This window comes from Sus scrofa, chromosome 13 (genome assembly GCF_054392235.1).
Source record: "Sus scrofa isolate SSC_HxYL_T2T_F1_AM1 chromosome 13, Sscrofa_HxYL_maternal_Yorkshire_Landrace_v2.0, whole genome shotgun sequence".
NCBI classification, from domain to species: Eukaryota; Metazoa; Chordata; class Mammalia; order Artiodactyla; family Suidae; genus Sus; species Sus scrofa.
The window spans coordinates 82480052-82500978 of NC_139395.1; the positions used below are offsets into that span (position 1 = coordinate 82480052).

A 20927-nucleotide genomic window follows, 5' to 3' on the forward strand; every position below is an offset into this window, starting at 1 on the left:
ATGGACCCAAACCACACTCTTCCTGCCCGAGAGGCCCCAACGTCGCCTCCGTTCTCAGAGTGGGAGTCTGCTCGTGAGGAGCCAAGTGCAGCCCCTTTGGAGCCCAAAGGGCTCAGGGGCAGCCAGATGCTGAGAACCCGCCAGTGACCAGGGCTCGGGGACTGTTCCAAGTCCCAGGGACCCTTTCCTGTCCTGGGGAGGGGATCCCCTCAGCCAACCGTTTCAGGAAGGTGAACAGGGAAGGGGCCACAAAGTAAAAAGGTGATGCTTTCCTGCAGGACAAAGTGCTCTGGAGAAATGGATGCCACGTGCTGCCACTCCACCCCGTGAGGTGTGAAGCTGGGGGAGGTTCACTCGACTCCGGGCAACGAAAGTGTGAGGAGTCCATCACGTGAGAAAAGTGCACCACAGCCTCTTGAACTCATTCACATGAGACGCTCTGCCCTTTGACCTACTGGAGCTCAGAGCTGAAGGAAACCCCCAGGAAAGTCTTTCTTGACGTTCTCGGGCCTGAACTGAATTCCTTCACTGCCGACCCATCCTCATCCCGGGGACCCTTCCTCATCCGGCCATTAATTAACCAAACCAACCTGAGTCTGAACTCTTAGGACAAGGGAGGGGAAGTGGATCTAAGGCACTTCCGTCAATCCTTTGGAGGATATGCTCTGGGGCCCTGGGGGTCCCCATGCTGCAGACCCTTCGGCCCAGGTAAGACAAGGCCCAGTCCAGCCTCTTGCCCCCTGGCTTCCCCACCCTGGGGCCCAGGCTCTGGTAACAACTAAACATGCCTGAGGTGACAGGATGACTGCGTGGGGTGCAGGACATTCTTGGCAGGAGTGGACTGACACTGTGGCAACACCCACTATGCACAGGGGTGGAGTTTAGATGGAGTTCAAAGCAGGAAGAAACTGGGAACAGGGCGAGGCCAGGAGGGAGCAGAGCCCATGAGGGTCGCAGGACAGGGCCTGTCTCCAACTCAACCCCCTTCCCTCTGCCCTTCATCCCTCACAGAACATCCACCCTCTGTGAACCTGTGGGCCGGTACTAAACCTTCACAGCCCAACTAGTAATAATCAAATTGTTAAAGCATCTTTAATTTTTAAAGCTTCCTCAGAGAAGAGACTTAATGCTACCGGACCTTACACTTAACAATGCCTAAAATGGCACTATGTATGTATCACAATTAAGTAACAATCAGAGTTCCTGTTGTGGCTCAGCAGTTAGTGAACTCGACTAGCATCCATGAGGACACAAGATCGATCCCTGGCCTCTCTCAGTGGGTTAAGGATCCAGTGTTGCCATGAGCTGTGGTGTAGGTCACAGACGTGGCTGGGATCCTGCATTGCTGTGGCTGTGGCATAGGCCGGTGGCTACAGCTCTGACTGGACCCCTAGCTTGGGAACCTCCAAATGCCATGGGTGTGGGTCTAGAAAGACAAAAAGACCAAAAAATAAAAAATTAAATTAAATTAAAATAAAATTTTAAAATAATAATTTTAAAAATTAAAGAGTTACTGTTGTGTCTCAGCGGGTTAAGAACCCAACACAGTGTCCATGAGGACGTGGATTTGATCCCTGGCCTTGCTCAGCAGATTAAGGACCCCACAGAGCTGTAAGCTGCAGTGTAGGTCACAGATGCTGCTCGGATCCTACATTGCTATGGCATAGACCTCAGCTGCAGCTCTGATTAGACCCCTTGCCCAGGAACTTCCATATGCCATGGGTGTGGCTGTAAAAAAAAATTTTTTTAAATAAAGAAAATAAAAATAATAAAAAAAATAAAGAACAAAAAGTGTCTCCCCACCACCATTACTTGCTGAGTTTTGTGGGGTTTATGATGTGGATCAAGTAGATGGCGCTATCTCAGTTTTTCAGAAAAGAGGACCGGGGTGGGGAAAATAAGCGCTCAGCCTGAGGCAGGACGTCCACCAGGTGTTCCGCCTCCACCCCCAAGCTTCAGGAGGCGTTCCCTGACCCCCGAAACTGCAGGGCTGGAGGACACACTGGGGACCCATGTAGCATGAGGGGACAGGCCCCCTGAGGTACCCCACAGGCTGCTGTTATGTGTGGCTGTTCCCAGGGTGACTGGATGTCGGCGCCCTGCCCTTCACGCCCCGCCCCTCCCCAGTGTGCGGCGCAGGGCTGAGCACAGATGCCTGAACAGCCCTTCATTCACTGAGGAAGTGAACTATTCAGGGCACGCATCCTGTGTGAGTCCAGTTACCAGCGTCTGTGGTAAAGGAAGGGGCATTAAGGAAATCACAGGGGAAACTCCCAGCAGGAAAGACTTTTTTCTGAGAAAGGAGAATTTAGGGAGCATTTAAACAGCAGGCACACACAGCAGTGAAACGGTCTCTCCTTTTTCCTTCCCCATTGGTTTTCCTCCCCCAACTTCGACCTGTCCCCCAGGTCATCCAGACTTCACGTCTCACCTCCTCCTTTCTCCTTGTGAGCAGAACCCACTGCTTCCCAACTAAGCAGGAGGGGGTCTGGGTGTGTCTCTGAGACATCCTGGTCCAGTGCGTCACTCTGCTCAGTACCAATTTTATACGGGAAGCGGGGTGGGGGAGGGCACCGCTGAGCAGAAGGCAGGTGGTGGCTTGGGGAGGTGGTGGGAGGTCAGGCCCAGACACCCTCCTGAGTACAAAATGGTGAGCTGTGTCTCATGGGCAGGAAAAAGCTGACAAAGACTGGCCTTCAGAGCATCCCAAAGACATAGGACGACCTGCGGATTCTGTGCAGCCACACCAAGGACATCCTGCTCAGCAGTGACCTGGGCCTTTGCCTTGAGGAAGGTTGTATTGTATGTGACAACTGTCACTGCTTAATGTCACTTCATCATTAAGAAAAAAGTCACAGCCCGACCACATCAAAGGTTCAAGGGACCCAACCTGAGCAGAAGAACCCCACAGTTGGCAAACTACATCACTGCCCACCTCCACCCTGGCCCCCACCCTTAACTTAGCATTCCCCTTCCTGCAAGTTCAGATTTCAAAATCCACCATCTGGAAATAAGTGACACCCTCCTCACTGGGTATGTCACATGACCATCTGGGAGACTCATTGGTAGCCTCAGAGACCCCAAAGGAAAGGGTGTTACAAGGCAGGGAGCCCCTCTGAATAAACAGTTTAACCTTGATTATCTTTATTATCATAGACTATCATATACTGAATGCAAACCTATCCTCCTACTGGATCCACCACAACATTGCAAAATAAACATCAAAATCCACACTGCACAGATGAGAAAACTGAGGTTCAGGGAGGTTCAATAACCTGCCTTAAGGTCGCAAAACACGCACGGTACAAGGGTTCTAGTTTATATATGCCTGGCTCCAAAACCTCTCCTTTGCACCTTTCCAAGACAGAGAGATGTGGAGAAAAGTACAGAGACCCACATACCCAGAACCGACAGATGAAAGCTCACCATCCTATTTGCTTCAGATATTTCCTTCCCTCCTTAAGGAAATACTGGCAAGTGATCCAAGTGGCAGAACATGGCAGACACAGTGGACGCTTCTCTTTCACCTCCCACCTGGCCCTTTCAGCATTACATGCACCGCTGGCCTGTTGGAGACTCCTCCCATCCATGCCGTGTCCTTGGCCCACGCAGGAACACACCTGTGAGCCCCACACGGCACATTTCACATGCCCATTGCATGCTTTTCTCCGTGGCACTTCTGGCCCAGACACCTGGTGTACTCACATTCTCTACCGGCCCTATGGGGTCCCCCTTCCCAGGAACCCAGAAATTCAGGATCCATGGCTGCCCTGACAGGCATGTGGCCATCTTGGGTTTTTCTAATTATAAACAACCCTTGCACCCAGGTGCCACACAAGTGCTTCTCCAGAAGGAAAGGAACTGCCCACTGAGATCTCCATCGTCAACATCCTGCCAGCTGTGCCCTCTCACACATCTGGCACGGGTGCAACAAAGGATCTCTTCACAGGCTGAGCAGCCATTCCACTTTCCTCTTTAAACGGCTTTGGATCTATCATGAGTTGAATTGCGCCCTCTCCCTCCAAAGGATGAGGAAGTCCTAACCCTACTGCCTGTGATTTTATTTTGAAACAGGGTCTTTGCAGATAATCAAGTTAAGATGAGGTCATTAGCGTGGTCCCTAACCCAATACTACAGGTGTCCTTCTAAAAAGGGGAAATTTGGGAGTCCCTGTTGTGGCTCAATGGTAACAAACCCAATTAGTGTCCATGAGGATGAGGGTTCGATCCCTGGCCTCGCTCAGTGGGTTAAGGATCTGGTGTTGCCGTGAGCTATGGTGTGGGTCACAGACCCGACTGGGATCCAGCATTGCTGTGGCTGTGGCGTAGGCTGGCAGCTTTAGCTCCAAATCAACCCCTAGCCTGCGAACTTCTATATGCCACGGATGTGGCCCTAAAAAGACAAAATAAAGGGTGTGTGTGTGTGGAAATCTGGAAGTACCCTGATGGCTTGGTGGGTTAAGGATCTGGCATTGTCACTGCTGTGGCTTTGGTTACTGCTGTGGCATGGGTTTGATTCCTTGCCTGGGAACTTCTGTATGCCATGGGCACGGCCAAGTATATAAATAAATAAATAGGGGAAATTTGGACAAAGTGACAGACATGTACCAGGGTAAAGTGACAGGAGCTGTGAAGACACAGGGAGATGGCAATCTACAAGCCAAGGCCCCCAGAGGCTAAGAAAGAGGCCTCAGAAGGAACAACCCTGCCCTCAGGCCGGCCTCAAACATCCAGCCTCCAGAAGTGTTGTTTAAGCATTCTGGTCTGGGGCACTTGGTCATGGGAGCCCCAGCAAACCAAAGCCACCTCCATGGCCTTTCTCCACACCTGTGTTTCTTCTGCTTTCTCTGTAATTAATCTCCTCCTCCCCTAAAACATTTTTTTAACATTTTCTCTGGACTTTTCAAAGAAGCCGTTAAGAGCCTCTGGACCCCAGGTGTCCTTGTCACAATGGCTGTGATCAGCAGGCACTCTCCATCAGCACCAAGAGAGGACAACAAGAGTGGAGACCAGTGTATGAGGGCAGGCCTGGCGGTTAGAAGCTGGACAGCCAGCTGCCCCCCCCGGTTTCTCCTCCAAGTATAGTCCAGGAAGCCAGGAGAGGCATGGGCTCCTGGCTCTCCACACACAGGAAGACACTTGTCAGCCAAGTCACCAGCCAAGCCTTCTGGCTCAGGACCATTTGGGTAGACGAGAGAATGAACTAAGCAGCAAGGCCCACACTGATGGGCCCACTGCGAGCCGAACCGAGGCCGGGCAGTTGTGGGCACTGCCACCTTCTCATTCAGCTCTCCCTTCCCAGCCAAGGTGGGCGTGCAAGATTCCAGGCCATGTGGACACATGGAGGGAGACATGGAGAAGGGTGCCCAGACCCCAGGGCATGCGTGAGGCAGGGACTCCCTCTGGCCAGGCAGCCCCCTGCTGCCGAAACAGCCAGGTCTGTGGGGCTGGAGGGAAGACAGCAGCACCCAATCACAGTGAGAGGTCAGGCGCAGGTGAGCGAGACTGCTGCCTCCGACTTGGCCCGTCTCTGGAACTGAGTCGAGGGTCTGCCTTGGCCTCCCCTCAGCTGTGCAGCCTTCCCAGTGCCCTGGCTGCCTGAGGGCCTCAAGCGGGTCAGCCCTGCGGGCGCTGTGGGGCCTACTCCTCTGCTCCCAACACCTTTGTCCCTGAGAACGCAGGCCTTTCCTCTCCTCGGGCACAGCCACCATGCATACCCTCGGGAGGGACAGGAGCACCCAGGACACAGGGCTGCCTTCACCTGGAGCCGCAGCGCCATCCTAGGCCTCTGACATAAAGCTTCTAGGGAACGTAAGCCTCAAGACATAAAACATTTCAAAACCATTTAGAGATCCGTCTAGAACATCCCACAGTTGACTTCTTTTCTCTCTTGGTGATTTGGAACCTTTATCATACACATTATTTTCAGATGTGATGGTTCCACAGCAGATCCGTGGGCCCCAGACTAAGCCCACCAAGATGGCAAGGCGGCTACTGATCGGGGTCAGGCCTGATGGAAGGGTCCCTGCTCCACTGGTCCACCACTGCTGCCTCCTGATGGCGGCCCGGCCTTAAGGTCAGGCAGCTCGGGGGCCAGATGAATGGGGCCAGTGCTCCAAGACTCCTGCTAGGGAGAGTCAGGGCACCACGCCCCGCAGTGGAGAATGAGACCCGCATCCTGGGCCAGAGCAGAGCTGGTTTTCTTTGACTAGAACAGTCTGCCCGTGTTTTCCATCATTAGCTGAGACGAGAGGAAAAACTAAAGTTTTAGAAAAGAGGTAAACCCTGGGAATGTGACTGCTAAAGCACCATGTCCAACCCCCAACACACACACACACATGTACACAAACACACACACTGTTGGCAACTGTTGTCATGAGAGCAGTGGCGTCCGCCCGGGACCAGGATGGGACCCCGTGCTTACGGACTGAACGGATCACATGGGTCATGCGTGTATACTCGAGAGCTTTCAAATGAATGGAGATGTTGCTGAGACTAATAAAGTCTAAATTAATTTAAAATGCCTATGGCTCCTAAATTTGTAAGTCATCTTTGTCATTATGTATTCTTTCAATGAACAAAATTTAAAAAAACACAATCACTCTCATATTTCGGGCATCAGAGTCCTTGCACCAGAGAAGGGATGGAAACATCTTGCGTTTCCTTCTGTAACAGCCACGGGGCCTGTAGTACACACAAGCCTGGGCCAGGTCAGCTCTCCAGCTGCACGGCATCCAGGCATGTCTGTTCTGTGTGGCTATCATTGCAGGAACATAGCAGGCCAAGGGATACAGAAAGGGGTGAAGCTGAGGCATCTGCCTCCAGGGATGGGCTAGAGAGGCTTTGGAGCCACACCCACAGCATATGGAGGTTCCCAGGCCAAGGGTTGAATCAGAGCTACAGCTGCCAGCCATAGCCACAGCAACACAGGATCCGAGCCGCGTCTGTGACCTACACCATGGTTCACAGCAATGTTGGATCCTTGACCCACTGAGCGAGGCCAGGGATCATACTGGAAACCTCATGGTTACTGGTCGGATTCGTTTCCACTGTGCCACAATGGGAACTCCCCCAGAGAGGCTTTTAAATGGAATGTGGTGTCTGCAGCAGCTTCGCTGGGGTGAAGCCAGCAGCTCAGATGTACCTGCTGTTCCTCACCCTCCACACCCTCAGCCTTTCAGACCCCCTGGTGAAGCCATTCTTGTGCGATAAAAGCTCTCAGGAAGGAGGGAAACGGAAGCACCCCCCCCCCCTTGCAGCCATCATCCCCTGCCTCCTCCCCACCCCAGGATTCAGACCCACCTGGGGTCAAACAAACACAGAAAGAGTCTAGTTTCCACAAGTCAGCGCCTAGAACAGAGCCTGATGCACAACAGCTAATTCATGAATGAACTGATCAAAAAACAAAGAAATTCTGAGGGAAAGCCAGCACCAACCAGTGTGAATAAGACAGAAATCCATGAAGCTCCAGGGTGGCATCTGGCCCAGGGGTTACCGAAGAAGTGCTGGCCACCACAAAGCCACCGAGAAGGAGTGGCCTGCAAATACCTTCAAGGTCATCTCCACTCCCCTTCTTCTGGGTGGGGACGGGGCCTCTTTCATAATTCCATTCAAATTCTTGGGAAGGTGCATGCTTAGCTTTTACTCCTCCTTTTGTGACAAATCGCTGGAAGATATTATAAAACTGCTCAGAGAAAAGATTGGCTGCTTTGTCTGACTCAGAGGAAATGAACTTCATGGCAGGGTAGCTGTGAAAGATGGTGTGGGGTGCAGACTGGTAGCACCCCTAAATAACGGCCAGCGGCTACTTCTCAGACACCCCCAAGGTCAGGCACTCACTCCACCTGCAGGTGATTCTCCCAACTATTGGAAAACGTCCATAAGGCTTCTAGCTCATAATGAACAAAATCTATGTTCCAGTGCAAATCTTTGGTCGAAGGTTTGCCCTTTGGAAGAACTCAATGGAGTCTATTTCTTCTTCCAGCTACTGGAAAACTGCTTCTGTGTCAGCCCTGCCATGCCCAGGATTCTCTTCACCAAACAAGAATCCCTCCAAATGATCCTAACACCACACCCCTTACCATCCTGCCACCCACCTCCAGACACTCTCCAAAGTAACATTTATCTTTAAGTGTGGTGCCCAGAACTCGATATAATCCTGCAGAGGAAATCTAAAGAACATAGCACCCAAGAGAATTCCCTTCAATTGATGATAACATGTTTTGAACCAAAAATCAGTTCAGAAGAAGGTCTAATAAACAAGAACCAAGGTCAACAGAATAGAATATCGAAGTCAGGATGATTCAGAGACCTGCAGTCAACTGAACTACACTCTTTTTTTTGGCCGCATCTGTGGCATATGAAAGTTCTGGGCCAGGGATTGAATCTGAGCCACAGCTGCAACCTACACAGCAGCTGCTGCAATGCCCGATCCTTAACCCACTGCACCAGGTCAGGGATCGAACCCATGCCTTGGCAGTGACCAGAGCCACTGCAAAGACAATGCTGGATCCTGAACCTGTTGCACCAGAGCAGGAACTCCTGAACTAGACTTCCTAACATGACCCAAGATGCAAGAGTTCCCTCAGCAGCCGTGTCCTGGCCCAAGCATGTAGTCTCTTGGAATCCCTTCACTCTTTTTTCTTTAACTCAGCTCTACTTGAGTCCCCATATTGGCTAGATGAGTGGTTGGCATCACATGTGCATGCCTATCAGCGACAGGCTCTCAAATCTCCTTCCTGCCCTCTCTGCTTTGCTGCAATTCCTTCTGGCCATGCGTGCACCTCATTTCTACACCGGGATGCAAGCAGCCTTCCCATGTCCAGCTCTGGTGGTGGTAACCAGTTCCAAATTATCCTGTAGACTTATTGTTTTTTTTTCTTTTGCTTTTTAGGGCTGAAACTGAGGACTACGGAGGGTCCCTGGCTAGGGGTGTAAACGGAGTTGTAGCTGCCAGCCTACACCGAAGCTCACGGCAATGCCAGATCCTCAACCCACTGAGTGAGGCCAGGGATCAAACCTGCGTCCTCATGGCTTCTGGTCGGGTTCGTTACCGCTGAGCCACAACAGGAACTAACTCCCCATGGACTTCTTAATAGTAGGGAATAAGCTATAATTCAACACATTCATTCAACACTAAACAAAAATTAGACAGCCAGCTTTTAAAACCACCCACCTTACCCTGACTGACCTTAGAAACTTGGCAGACAAATGTAAATTATTGAATTAAATTATCATAAACTAGACAAAAAATTTTGAAAATTTAAGTATCAAGAATATAAAGTGATTAAATATTCATTTAAAAAATACAGAAGTATCTATCAAATATTCTCTAAAACAGTTATTCCTATTACTATTAAATCATTAGTTATTATAATGTTAATTATAAAATTATAATTATTAAAGGGCCTTAAGGATCTTCCACCCGAGAGCAAAGTATGTGGAGCGTTAATTCCCTGTGCACATGTGGGAGTCTGAGCACAGCTCCATTTTCCCGAAAACTAGAGGAAAAGTTTAGCTATGTTTTTTCTTAAGAGTAGAGGATAGGAACATGATCTGAATGCCTTGAAGACTATTTCAAGGACTCTCAGGTCCTTCAAGAGGCTCCTAATATATTGATAATTAATAAGCAAATTATAAATCTCTACTCTTCAAGCAAAGTTCCCAAGGGATCTGGAAAAAAACCAATACCAATGGCTTACTTTCTTTTCCAAGTTATAAACATACATTTCTTCACAAACATTCTCATTTTCAAACTCTTCAGAGAATTCAGAACTAATTTCCCCTAAACTGTCTGCTTCGCTTTCTGTAGCACCACTAACGTCTGACTACTAAAGTCATGCTCAATCCGAAACCTGGACCCAGGGGAACCTGATGGCTCTGTTTAACAATGAAACACCATGGACTTCTTGTCGTGGCTCAGCGGTTAACCAATCCAACTAGCATCCATGAGGATGTGGGTTCAATCCCTGGCCTTGCTCAGTGGGTTAAGGATCCGGCTCTTGGAACCCTAGCCTGGGAACCTCCATATGCCATGGGTGTGACCCTAAAAAGACAAAAAAAAAAAAAAAAATTTGGGAGTTCCCATCGTGGCACAGTGGTTAACGAATCCGACTAGGAACCATGAGGTTGCAGGTTCAATCCCTGGCCTTGCTCAGTGGGTTAAGGATCCGGCTCTTGGAACCCTAGCCTGGGAACCTCCATATGCCATGGGTGTGACCCTAAAAAGACAAAAAAAAAAAAAAAAAATTTTGGGAGTTCCCATCGTGGCACAGTGGTTAACGAATCCGACTAGGAACCATGAGGTTGCAGGTTCAATCCCTGGCCTTGCTCAGTGGGTTAAGGATCCGGCGTTGCCGTGAGCTATGGTGTAGGTCACAGATGCGGCTCGGATCCTGCATTGCTGTGGCTGTGGCGTAGGCTGGCAGCTGCAGCTCCAATTAGAGCCCTAGCCTGGGAACCTCCACATGCCGTGGGAGCGGCCCAAGAAATGGTAAAAAAACAAAACCAAACAAAAAAAACAATGAAACACCATTTCCCTCCCTGACCCCAAAACTCTTGATTTGCTGATTCTACAAATGTCTTCTGAGAATCTGGGACTGCCATTCCCGGTACCCAGGTGACATACCCCTTTCCTTTCCACGAGGAAGTCCCCCAGCAAAGGATCATGGGGAATTCTAACCGCCCTTTAAAGGAAAATGACCACCCTCCAGACCCATCACACTGCCTCTCTCTTCCACTGGGCCAAATATCATATCCTCAGAGCTGACTCTCCAACCTTCAAGTTGCCTGTCCCTCTTTACACAGTGTCCATCCCAGCTCAGTATGGAACACAAAGGCTGAACACATAATAGATTCATTATTGTTTATTCAATTGAACTGAAGTTAATCATTAGCCTTTAGATTTTTTTCATCTTTTTTCTAAAAACTGTGGAAAAATACACCTACAATTCACCACTTTAGTCATTTTAAAATACACAGTTCAGTGGCATTAAGTACATTTACACTGTAACTGTCCCCACCATCCAGATTCAGAACTTTTTCATCTTCCCAAAGTGACACTCTGTGCCCATTCCACACAAACTCTCCATCCTCCCCTCCCCATTGCCTGGCAACCACCACTCTCCCTGCTGTCGCCATGAATCTGACTCCTCACATAAGAGGAATCAGGCATTCTTTGTCCTTTTGTGATTAGCACATTTTACTGAGCATAGTGTTTTCAAGGTTCATCCATGCTGGGGCAGGTGCCAGAACTGTGCTCCTTTTTAAAGGCTAAATAATATTCCATCATGTTGGGTCGCCCACACCTGGTGTGTCTACTCATCTGTCAACAGACACTGGGTTGCTCCCACCTTCCGGATGCTGTGAATTCTGCTGCTGTGAGCGCAGGTGTACAGATAGCAGTTTCAGGTCCCTGCTTTCATGTCTTTGGGGTCTATAGCCTCAAGTGGACTTGCTAGATCATTTGGTGATTGTTTACTTTTCCGTCCTCAGAAGTTCTGACAAATCACTAGTAGTAAAGAAGGCTGGAACCACGGGACACATTTATCTCTACGTGTCTGGCCCTCCCTACTAGAGAAAAAGAAAAGGTTTCCAAAAGGATAGGTCTGGCCCAAAACATCACCACCAACACAAGTCTCTGTAAACACGGTCCAAGGGGGTCATGAGAGAAGTGCTGATGAATAATATAAGCATCTGACATTAAAAACTAAATGCTCAAAGACCACCCATTGCCCAGCTCACCAAAAGCTCCCAAGACTGGTGTCGACATTGCTAGCGAACATTCTGGAGACTCACAAGCTACATATTTGTGGTTCTCCTTTCTCACCATGGGCCTTTAAAAATGACTTCAAGGATGGCTAATGTGAATAATAGTACTAACTACCATTTGTGTAACATTAATGCACAGTTTGCCAAAGTGCTATGCACACATATTATCGTTAACAGACCTGCTTTGATCTGCAGCTCCTCCGTGCTGCCCCAAAATGTGTTCCTCAGACGACGAAATGAAACCCCCATGGTGCCTGCTGCGTGGGCAAGTGAGGGGACCTGGACACCACTGTGCTCTCCATCTCAACCTTTTAGAGCCCGGAGCGGCGCCTCAGCAGGAGGGGCTGCTGAAAGGAGTCAAAAGCTGCAACTAGGCATGTGGAAAGGCTCTCATCTCTACCCGATCCCAGGCTCCAGAGCCACTGGTGGAGGAGGGACCAGCACCATCTCCAGGGAGGGAGGCGGTCAAATAGCTGAGGTCAAAACCTCCAGACTTCAACTGTGGCCAAGTGCTTTTATTTGCCTTGTAATTTTCTTTAAGAATACATGTTAAACCTAAAACATACCCCCTTTTGGAGGCAAGCCTGGCGGCCGGACTGGGTAGGAAGAAAAAGCACCCTGTCCTCCCCAAGCAGCCGCCACGCAAACTATGCATCATTGTCTGGGGCCGGTCATGTGACCGCCCAGCCTGGCAACAACGTGTCAGCCGTCACCTGAAACTTGGCTACCTCCACTCCATTAAGGGAACAATTACCCGTGTGCGGGAACCCTTCCAGCTCACACGCGTCATCAGTGGCCAGGGCTGCAGCCCCCTTAACAGCCTCCCCACCCCCACCCCAGGGCCCTCTCAGAAGAAGCCTGACAGGACATGGGTCTGATGGGACGAGGGGCCGAATGGGGAGGGGAGAGGGATGAGAGGGGAAATCGCTGCTGTCCCTGTGAGCAGAGGCGGCCCTACCTCTCCCAGTCCTTGCTGTTTCAGAGTTTAAATTAATTACAGCTGAAAATACAGGGTTGCCATCTGGTTTGAAAAAGCAAGGATAAGGGAATAAAATGAAAGGGTTTTTGGTACTAACCTCACTTTAATCATTGCCAAAGAGCATGAAGACAGCCCAGCGTCCGCCCACAAGAAAGCCTTGGGCCTCCCAAACTTGGCACGCGGTCCCCAGCGCAAAACTGGATGGGCAGGAGGCCTGTCAGAATAAAAGTCCCCACTGAAGGGAGGCACAAGGTGAGGGCCGCCCAGAGCCCCGTGCCCCACGCCCCGCACAGTCTCCTGGTCCCAGGCAGGCTGGGGCTTCGGGGGGGTTTAGGGCCAGAAGGTCCCGAGCATCGTTACAGATCTAGGCTCCCAGGAAGGAGCCACACCAAGCATTTCCTCTTTCTTTGTCTACCCGTCTCCCTTAACCTAAGGCTTCTATAAAACTCTAGGACAAGGCTCAACAAGACCCAGGAGAGGCAGGCAGGCTGCTGGGAAGGGGGTGCTCAGAGGAGCAGCGCCCAGCCTGGGTACCCCCACAGCGGGCCCCTCTGCTGAGAAGGTCAGGAGTCCCTGTTTTCCCTGCACTACAGCCACAGCCCCGGACTCCCTTGTGTTTTGTAGGAAGCAACTTCCTCTGCTCTCCTGCTGCCGGATTCTGGCCGAGAGGCTCTGTTCCGTGAGGACTCATGAGTCTGCAGAGAAATGCTGACTGCAGGCCTGGACAGTGAAGGGGCCACAGGTCTGTCTCCCAGGTCTGAGGTGGGTGCAAAAAATGCCATGTCTGCAGCTTTCTTAGCCACAGGGGCCAGCCTTGGTCCCATTTCCAGGCCAGTTTAAAGTCTCACCTGCCCACAACCTGAGTTCTTTTCCACCCAGGTGAGTTTTGCAAACAAAACCTAGATGTGCCTGGATCCAGCTGCTTTCAGAAAGTCCTACCCATGAAGGCACAACGGTGTTTGGTGGAATAAATCCTGATGAACCGGTTACTGTCCTTTACAAACCAGAGATCAGAACTGTAACAGAAGATAAAGGCTGATGACGAAGACGACATTTGTGTTCCAGGGAAAAACACATCTTCCGCCCCCAGTGATGCACGAGTTGTCTTCCAAATCCTGCCCTGACAGAATCACTGTCTATAGCAACGGTGTCCATAACATTCAAAATCTCAGGAGTGTAACTTTCGAGTAAATGGTACATCTGTCAAGCCACAGGAAACATCTGGTAAAACGGTTAAATAAAAACAGTATTTAAACTTGTGATTTCAGAGCTTGCTTATGGTACCCAACAAGAGACCATTCAAACAAACACCGAAAGCCTTTAGACCACTCCTGTGGCTCAATGCGAAGATGGAGAGTGTCCTTGGAGGGGGAGGGGGAGGACAGCCCGGAAATGCTGACTGAGATCCTGCTCTTCCGTGGAGCTGCCCTGCACATCACCGCCAAGGAAACTTCCTCAGGCCCAGAGCAGGCTCCACGCACACCCACACCCCTCATTACCACCGGCAAAGCAGGCGCCCAGGACGTGTATGAATAAGCACATACAGTTATGCCACCAACACACACAGCCTAACATGTGTCACAAGGTACTGGCCAACACAGTTCCATCCCTTCTAAAACACTTTAGAAGTCCTGTCCACTAAAGAAAAGATTAATGATACAACTACTTCCAAATTAAAAAAAAAAAAATCTGTATTTCGAAAACCCAGTAAGTTGAAAAGCAAATACAAATTAGGAAAACGGGTTATTTTCCTAACTCATCTGATGGAGCGTCCTTAATATGAAGAGTTATAGCAACAGAAAGACGACCATCCTAATTTTTTTTTTTAAAGAAATAGCCACAAAAGAAGAAATCCAAATGACCAAGGAAAATGAAAAGATCATTCACCATTCCTAGTAGCAGAAAGGAAAAATAAAAAAGGCAAGTTACCACAATGATTCTCCTATGAAACTTGCCAAAAAGGTGCTACACAGTAACAGTCATCTCTGTGATGCTATGGGGTGCCAGGCACATGCATAGAGTTGCCAATGGGAATGCCAATCAGCAAACCTACTAGGGACCAGCTGGCAGGGTGCACAGAAGCAGAAATGGGCGCCGTCTGACCCAGAAAATCCACTTTGAGAAAAACAGGGAACATGAGATGTGAACAAGAATGGATATACAGAGATGGCCCCAGAACTATCAGAAGTAATAGAAAAACACTGGAAACAACCCAAATATCTGTATTTGTTAACAAGTTCTTGTGGTTACTGCACATAAAACAAGGCTTGCTAGCTTAGGCAAAGTAGGGGAAATTACTAGAAAGATACAGTGCTACATTTCTTGGAAATGAAAGAAGAGATGAACAACCAGGGCTCAAAAAGGAAAAAATGAGGCAGCCTGGGATCTGAGCAACAGGAGGAGGAAGGGGCCGCCCTGCTCCCCAGAGACACCCAGAGTTCAGCCTGTCCTTCCACCACCAGCGGAGAGGCCACGGCTCCCACCCCCACCCCCACACTCCAGTTTGAGTGAGAAACCCCACAGTCACCTTTCTAGGTCCTACATCCATCCCCACTTCCAATCACAGCACCACCAAGGAGTTAACACTGCGTCTCGGAAATTCTGAGGTCGTTTTTATTAGATATCAAATGTGCTGCTGAAAATTAGAAGGTCCCTCCCCTCCACTCCACCCCTATTCTACCAGTTTTCAAGTCAAGAGGCTTTACCTAAGCTTTAAATGAGTTTGCGGCAGGCGGGGGGTGTCTCATTGATAGGATAGGACAGGACAGGACAGGGCAGGGCAGGGCAGGGCAGGGCAGGTCAGAAGAGAAGAGAAGAGAAGAGAAGAGAAGAGAAGAGAAGAGAAGAGAAGAGACGAGAAGAGACGAGAAGGGAAGAGGTAGACTAGACAGCAGCCTATGAGGGTTTTGCAGGTTTAGGGAGCAGAGGGAGAAGGGAATGTTCCACCTTGGCCATGAATGAGGGAAGGTGCTGGGTTGTTGTCTCTTTTAAGTAAAACTGTTGGGACTGTTGGCTAGAAATAGAAATGAGCCTTCAGGGCAATAATAAAAATGTATGAAAAGCTGACTTCGGCTACCTCAGAGCAGGCACGGACATTTAAATGTGTTCCTTATGGCTCAGCGATCTCATGTTCCAAATCCTTCTCCTTCTCCTTCAACTTGCTTTCTCTCCCTCTGCCTCCGTCCCAGGTTCCGAACTCATACCTCCCATGCCATAATGACCACACATGCCCTGAATCGGTTCGAACAACGAACAACGGCACCCCTCCCAGTATGGACAGACAGTGCCCTGCCGTCGGTCCAGCTGGTTGCAAAGGGAGGCCTCCCTCCTGTGGAGTGACATCCAAGGCCGGCCCTGCCTGGGTCTCCACTTCCTTCAGCCCCCAACCCACCACCATGCACTCCCACGACATGGGAGAAGCTATCCTAGGCCCAAGATCACTGCAAGGCACAACGACAAAAGGAATGAACGCATCTCTACAGGGCTGAGTGTGAATTAGGTGGTACGTGAGACCACATCATCGTTGTCTACAACATCAACAAAAGAGAAAGCAAATGTGGCATAATATTCACAACTAGGCAGAATCTGGGGCAGGATATCTAGCTGCTCGTTGTATTAGCTGTTTCATGCTTCTGTAGATCTGAACTTTTTAAAATACAAAGCTAGTGAGTAGGTGGGGAGGATGGCGGGTCAGACAATCACAAAACTGGACGGCATGTCTAGAAGGATGAAGTTAAAGTTCAGGCGATCAGGGATGTTGAGAGCCCTTGAACAGTCTTTCAAAAGGGCTGACAGAGGTGTGAAGAGGGGCCTGTGTGCTGGAGAAGAGCAGGCGGCACACACTGAGATGCCCCGGGCATGAAAACGTTGGTCTCAGTATTAGCCTCCAAATGCAAGTCGCGTCAGGTTGACCATCCAAACTGCCCACCTGCAGTCAGGGAGGGCAGTCTCTCGGCACTTGTGTAGCTTTGCCCAAAGGCGTGTAAAAGCAGAGATTTGGGTACCTTCTTCATTTAGCCACAGTTAAGGAGGTTTTGATGATTGGAAGTCCAAGGAGACCATCTCTTGAGAATAATTTCAGGAAAGTTTAGAACAGATCATCAAAGTCCTTGAAGGTCACCTTAAAGAACTTGGTTTTCATCTTATTGTTTATAAAGGAGCCAGAGGAGTTCCCACAGTGACGCAGCAGAAATGCATCCGACTCGTAACCATGAGGTTGTGGGTTTGATCCCTGGCCTTGCTCAGTGGGTTAAGGATCTGGTGTTGCTATGAGCTGTGGTGTAGGTCGCAGACACGGCTCGGATCCCACGTTGCTTTGGCTGTGGCATAGGCTGGCAGCTGTAGCTGCAATTCAGCACCTAGCTTGGGAACCTCCATATGCCGCAGGTGCAGCCCTAAAAAGCAAAAAAATTAAAATTAAAAATTAAAATTAAAAAAAAAAAAAAAAAAAAAAAGGAACCAGAGCCACTGCCCACATAAACACTGCCGACCCACCCCCACCCCATGCAGGCTCACAAGAAATACATGTTGATCATAGACCACGTGGCCATCAGCCCCTCTCAGCAGGGTCTCCACTGTCAAGGTCTGTCCACATGATGCCATCAGAAGACAGAGTCTCAATGCTATGGTCACTTGACATAACCTGCTCTAAAGCTAACACCCAAAGTGGTCACACACAAATAAAATAAACATGATGGGTCTATCAGAAAATAGCTGGGGAGTTCCTATTGCAGCTCAGTGAGTTAAGGACCCGATGCTGTCACCATGAGGATTCAGGTTTGATCCCTGGCTTCGCTCAGTGGGTTAAGGATCCAGCATTGATGCAAGCTCCGGTGTAGGTTGCAGATGTGGCTCAGATACTGTTTCTGAGGCTGTGGCACAGGCTGGCAGCTGCAGCTCAATTCAACCCCTACATTGGTAACTTCCATATGCCCCAGGTGCAGCCATTAAAAAAAAAAGAACAAAAAATTTAAAAATAAAATAGATAAAAAGCACTTTGGCTTTGAGAACTTTTTCGGTAGATTTGAAAAACTCCACCAATAGTGAACACATGGGCAGAGGTTTTTATTTAGCTTTTCTAGTATGAACAGATCACTGTTTCACCCAGAAGAGGTGTCTGCCCATCTCTCTGACCTGTGGGATACACTCATGAAAATGGAGTTCTCATCTCCATACACTTGACCTGATGTTCACACTGGGATCGGAAACACAAATAGAGGAGGGGAAAGCAGATTCACTCATACAATGAACTCCAAAGGCTTATTACCCAGAAGTCAACAAGCATCCCAGGCAGAGCCATTGATTCAGACTGTAAACTGTGTGTGCCCAGGGATTTGAACGTTTCTGTTTGGGGAGAGCTGGGAGGGTATCGGGGAAGTGGTGGCGGTGGGATCCTCTGTTCCAGGAGGTTCCCTGAACTAAACATCGAGGCCACAAGGAAAAAACAGAAGTACAGTAAGTGGTGCCCTTGGGGATTATTACACATGTGAAGGCAATTCTCACCATCCTTTCTCCCAAGGGAAGAGCACTGCCAGTGCTCTCACAGGGACATGTTTTTCATGCAAACATTTATTTACCACCTAGGAGGTGCTGGTGCTGTGCTGGGTGTTAGTGGGACAGACATGAGCAAGGGACCTGCAATCTGGGGAGGGGGACAGACAGACGGGCACACAATTACAGCCAAGTATCATCATTCTATACAAAGAAGTGTTCATCTTGAAGCAGAAGGACTTGCCCTTTGCCAAGACTAGGAGGCAGGAAAAGTGAACGAAGACCAGGGTGAGGGCACAGGGGTTCAACTCAGCAAGGTGGGGCAGAAGCTCCTGCAAACAGGGGTCTAAGCTAGCATTGTTTTTATTCTTTTTAGGGCTGCACGTGTGGCATGTGGAAGTGCCAGGCTAGGGGTCAAGTCAGAGCTACAGCTGTCAGCCTATGCCACAGCCACAGCAATGCCAGATCCGAACTGCATCTGCAACCTACATCACAGCTCACAGCAGTGCTGGATCCTTAATCCACTGAGTGAGGCCAGGGATCAAACCTGCATCCTCATGGACACTGTATCAGGTTCTTAAGTTGCTGAGCTATGATGGCAACTGCTACAGACAAGGGTCTATTCAGAGTTTCCTAGAGCTGACAGGCAGCCACAGGGGAATTCCAAGCAGAAAGTAAGAAGCACCAAGACCAGGAAGGGGGCCCTGCTGTGGGGATGGGGGTCTAAGCCATGGGCCAGGCCAGACCTTCATGGAAAACACTCAGCAGATGGATTTTAACAGGGTCTGGCGATGGAGCAAACGTGGAAGACCAGATAGAAGAAGAGCAGGGGTGACTTCAGGGCACATGGAAAGATGTCCCTCTGTGGAAATGGGGGACAGACCTGGGCAAGTGCCCACTCAAGGAGCCTGTCACGTCCATTCCACTGAAGCAGCCCGGAGTACGTGGGGCATACACTGTATCTGGAAGCGGCAGCTCAGTGGGTGTGAGGGAAGGCTGCAGCTCGACATACAACTCTGAGGACCCGGTAGTGACTCAAACTGTGAGCTGGCAGGGGACTTGTGTCCGGGGTTTGTGCACTGAGAGGAATGGAGCCCTGGGGGAAGGGCTAAGGACAAGTCTTTGAGAGAGTCTGAGTGGAAGAGCAACAGAAGGGAGAGGAGGACCAATGAAAGCAAGAGGGGCCCCGGACACCAGGGAGAAGAGGCCAGGTGAGAGGGGACCACTGGTTCCCCAGGATCCTATGATTAGGAAGGCACCAGTGAGGGAAGGAAAGAGGTTTCATTAAAACTGATGCTAAGGGGAGTTCCTTGGTGGCACAGTGGGTTAAGGATCCAGCACTGTCACTGCAGCAGCTTGGGTCACTGCCGTGGTGCGGGTTCAATCCCTGGCCCTGGGAACATCCACATGCTGTCGGTGTGGCCCCCCAAAAAATTGCTGGTGGGGAACACATGCCGGACTGGGGAATGACACAGAAGTGGAAACAATCTGCTCCCTGGAAACAGCTCAGAGGAAAGGAAGGAAGAGGGGATGGAAGGTGAGGAGCACACAGCCCAGGCATCCTCTAGCTCTCTGGCCTCAGTGAACGTCCCTGAAAGCCCTAAGCATGAATGATGGCAGCCACCGACTCCACATCAAGGGGCTGCACAATCATTTCACTACAAAACTTAAGCACCGAAGAAGCCTTGTCAGTCTGAACGCTGATAAGAAAATTTTGACACCAAATAAAATGCTCATTTTTAGACAGCTGTGCTCCCTGGAACACTCCTACAAGGGCTCACGAAAAAGGAAGAAAGGATCCCACAGCCAGTAACGTCTGAGAACCCCTGGGCTGAACCACATTTCTGTACCTCAAACTCTCAGAGCTTGATTCGAGCAGACCCCGGAAGATGGGGTTGGGAGCATCCCAAACTATGGCCAAGGGGACACTCTGTCCCTTCAAGCATCTCAAGGCGAGAGGGTCCTGAGACGCTCCTTGGGCAGTGGTGTCCTGAATCCCTGAGGGAGTCACTTCGGGGTGATGAGAAGATGACTCCCAGAGAGTCTGACAAGCCATAACCATTCCTTGATGGAGTCAATGACGGGGACAGGTTTGGGGGAACAGAGAGGGCGCAGCTGCAGACTTCCTTCTAAAGTGCCCTGGGCAACTTCAAGTTGGTTTGTTACTTCCACTGGGCTCTGACCCGGTTTCTAAGTGGATCCACTCGTATTTCTTAGATTTCTTCAGGGAAGGGAGGGCAGGAGGTAGCGAAGTCTGTTTCCTTCTAGCGTGTGGTACATGTTGCCTCTGTTGGGGCTGCGAAGGCTTGGATCCAGAATCCAGATCCCTTGTCTGGCAAGGTTTCTAGCTACTGCCAGACCCAAGCCCTCAGTGCAGCACCAAGCTCTTTAATTACACTTTAGAGACAAGCTGTGAAGAAAGTTCAAAATGAAGAGAGAAAGATGTGTGTGTGTGCATGTGTGTATCTGGAGAGGAAAAGAGGGTAAGAGGCCAAGCACTAGCCTTTATAAAGCAAAAACTACACCAAACAGCTCATGGCCGTGTTCCAGCTGCATTTAGCACAAGACGATCGACGGACCAGCAAGATTGCAGAAGAAAATCAAAGACCCACCGATACTCACACAAGGCACAGTTCTGCAGAGTCCTCCCTCTGGGCCCCGGTCAGATCTACTGAAGAGACAGCACTTGA

At 49.8% G+C, this 20927-nt stretch overlaps 1 protein-coding gene across 11 annotated transcripts in view; it reads right to left on the minus strand.

Annotated features, from left to right (window-relative positions):
* Positions 1 to 20927, minus strand: part of VGLL4 (vestigial like family member 4) — a 175005-nt gene that overhangs the window by 10151 nt on the left and 143927 nt on the right. For 5 of the 11 annotated variants that reach the window (XM_021071114.2, XM_021071113.2, XM_021071111.2 and 2 more), the window contains one exon: positions 12845 to 12961. The exons of the other annotated variants lie outside the window; for them this stretch is intronic. In XM_021071114.2, coding sequence (XP_020926773.1) covers positions 12845 to 12961 — 117 coding nt within the window. The remainder of the gene's footprint in view (positions 1 to 12844; positions 12962 to 20927) is intronic. 11 annotated transcript variants of the gene reach the window in all.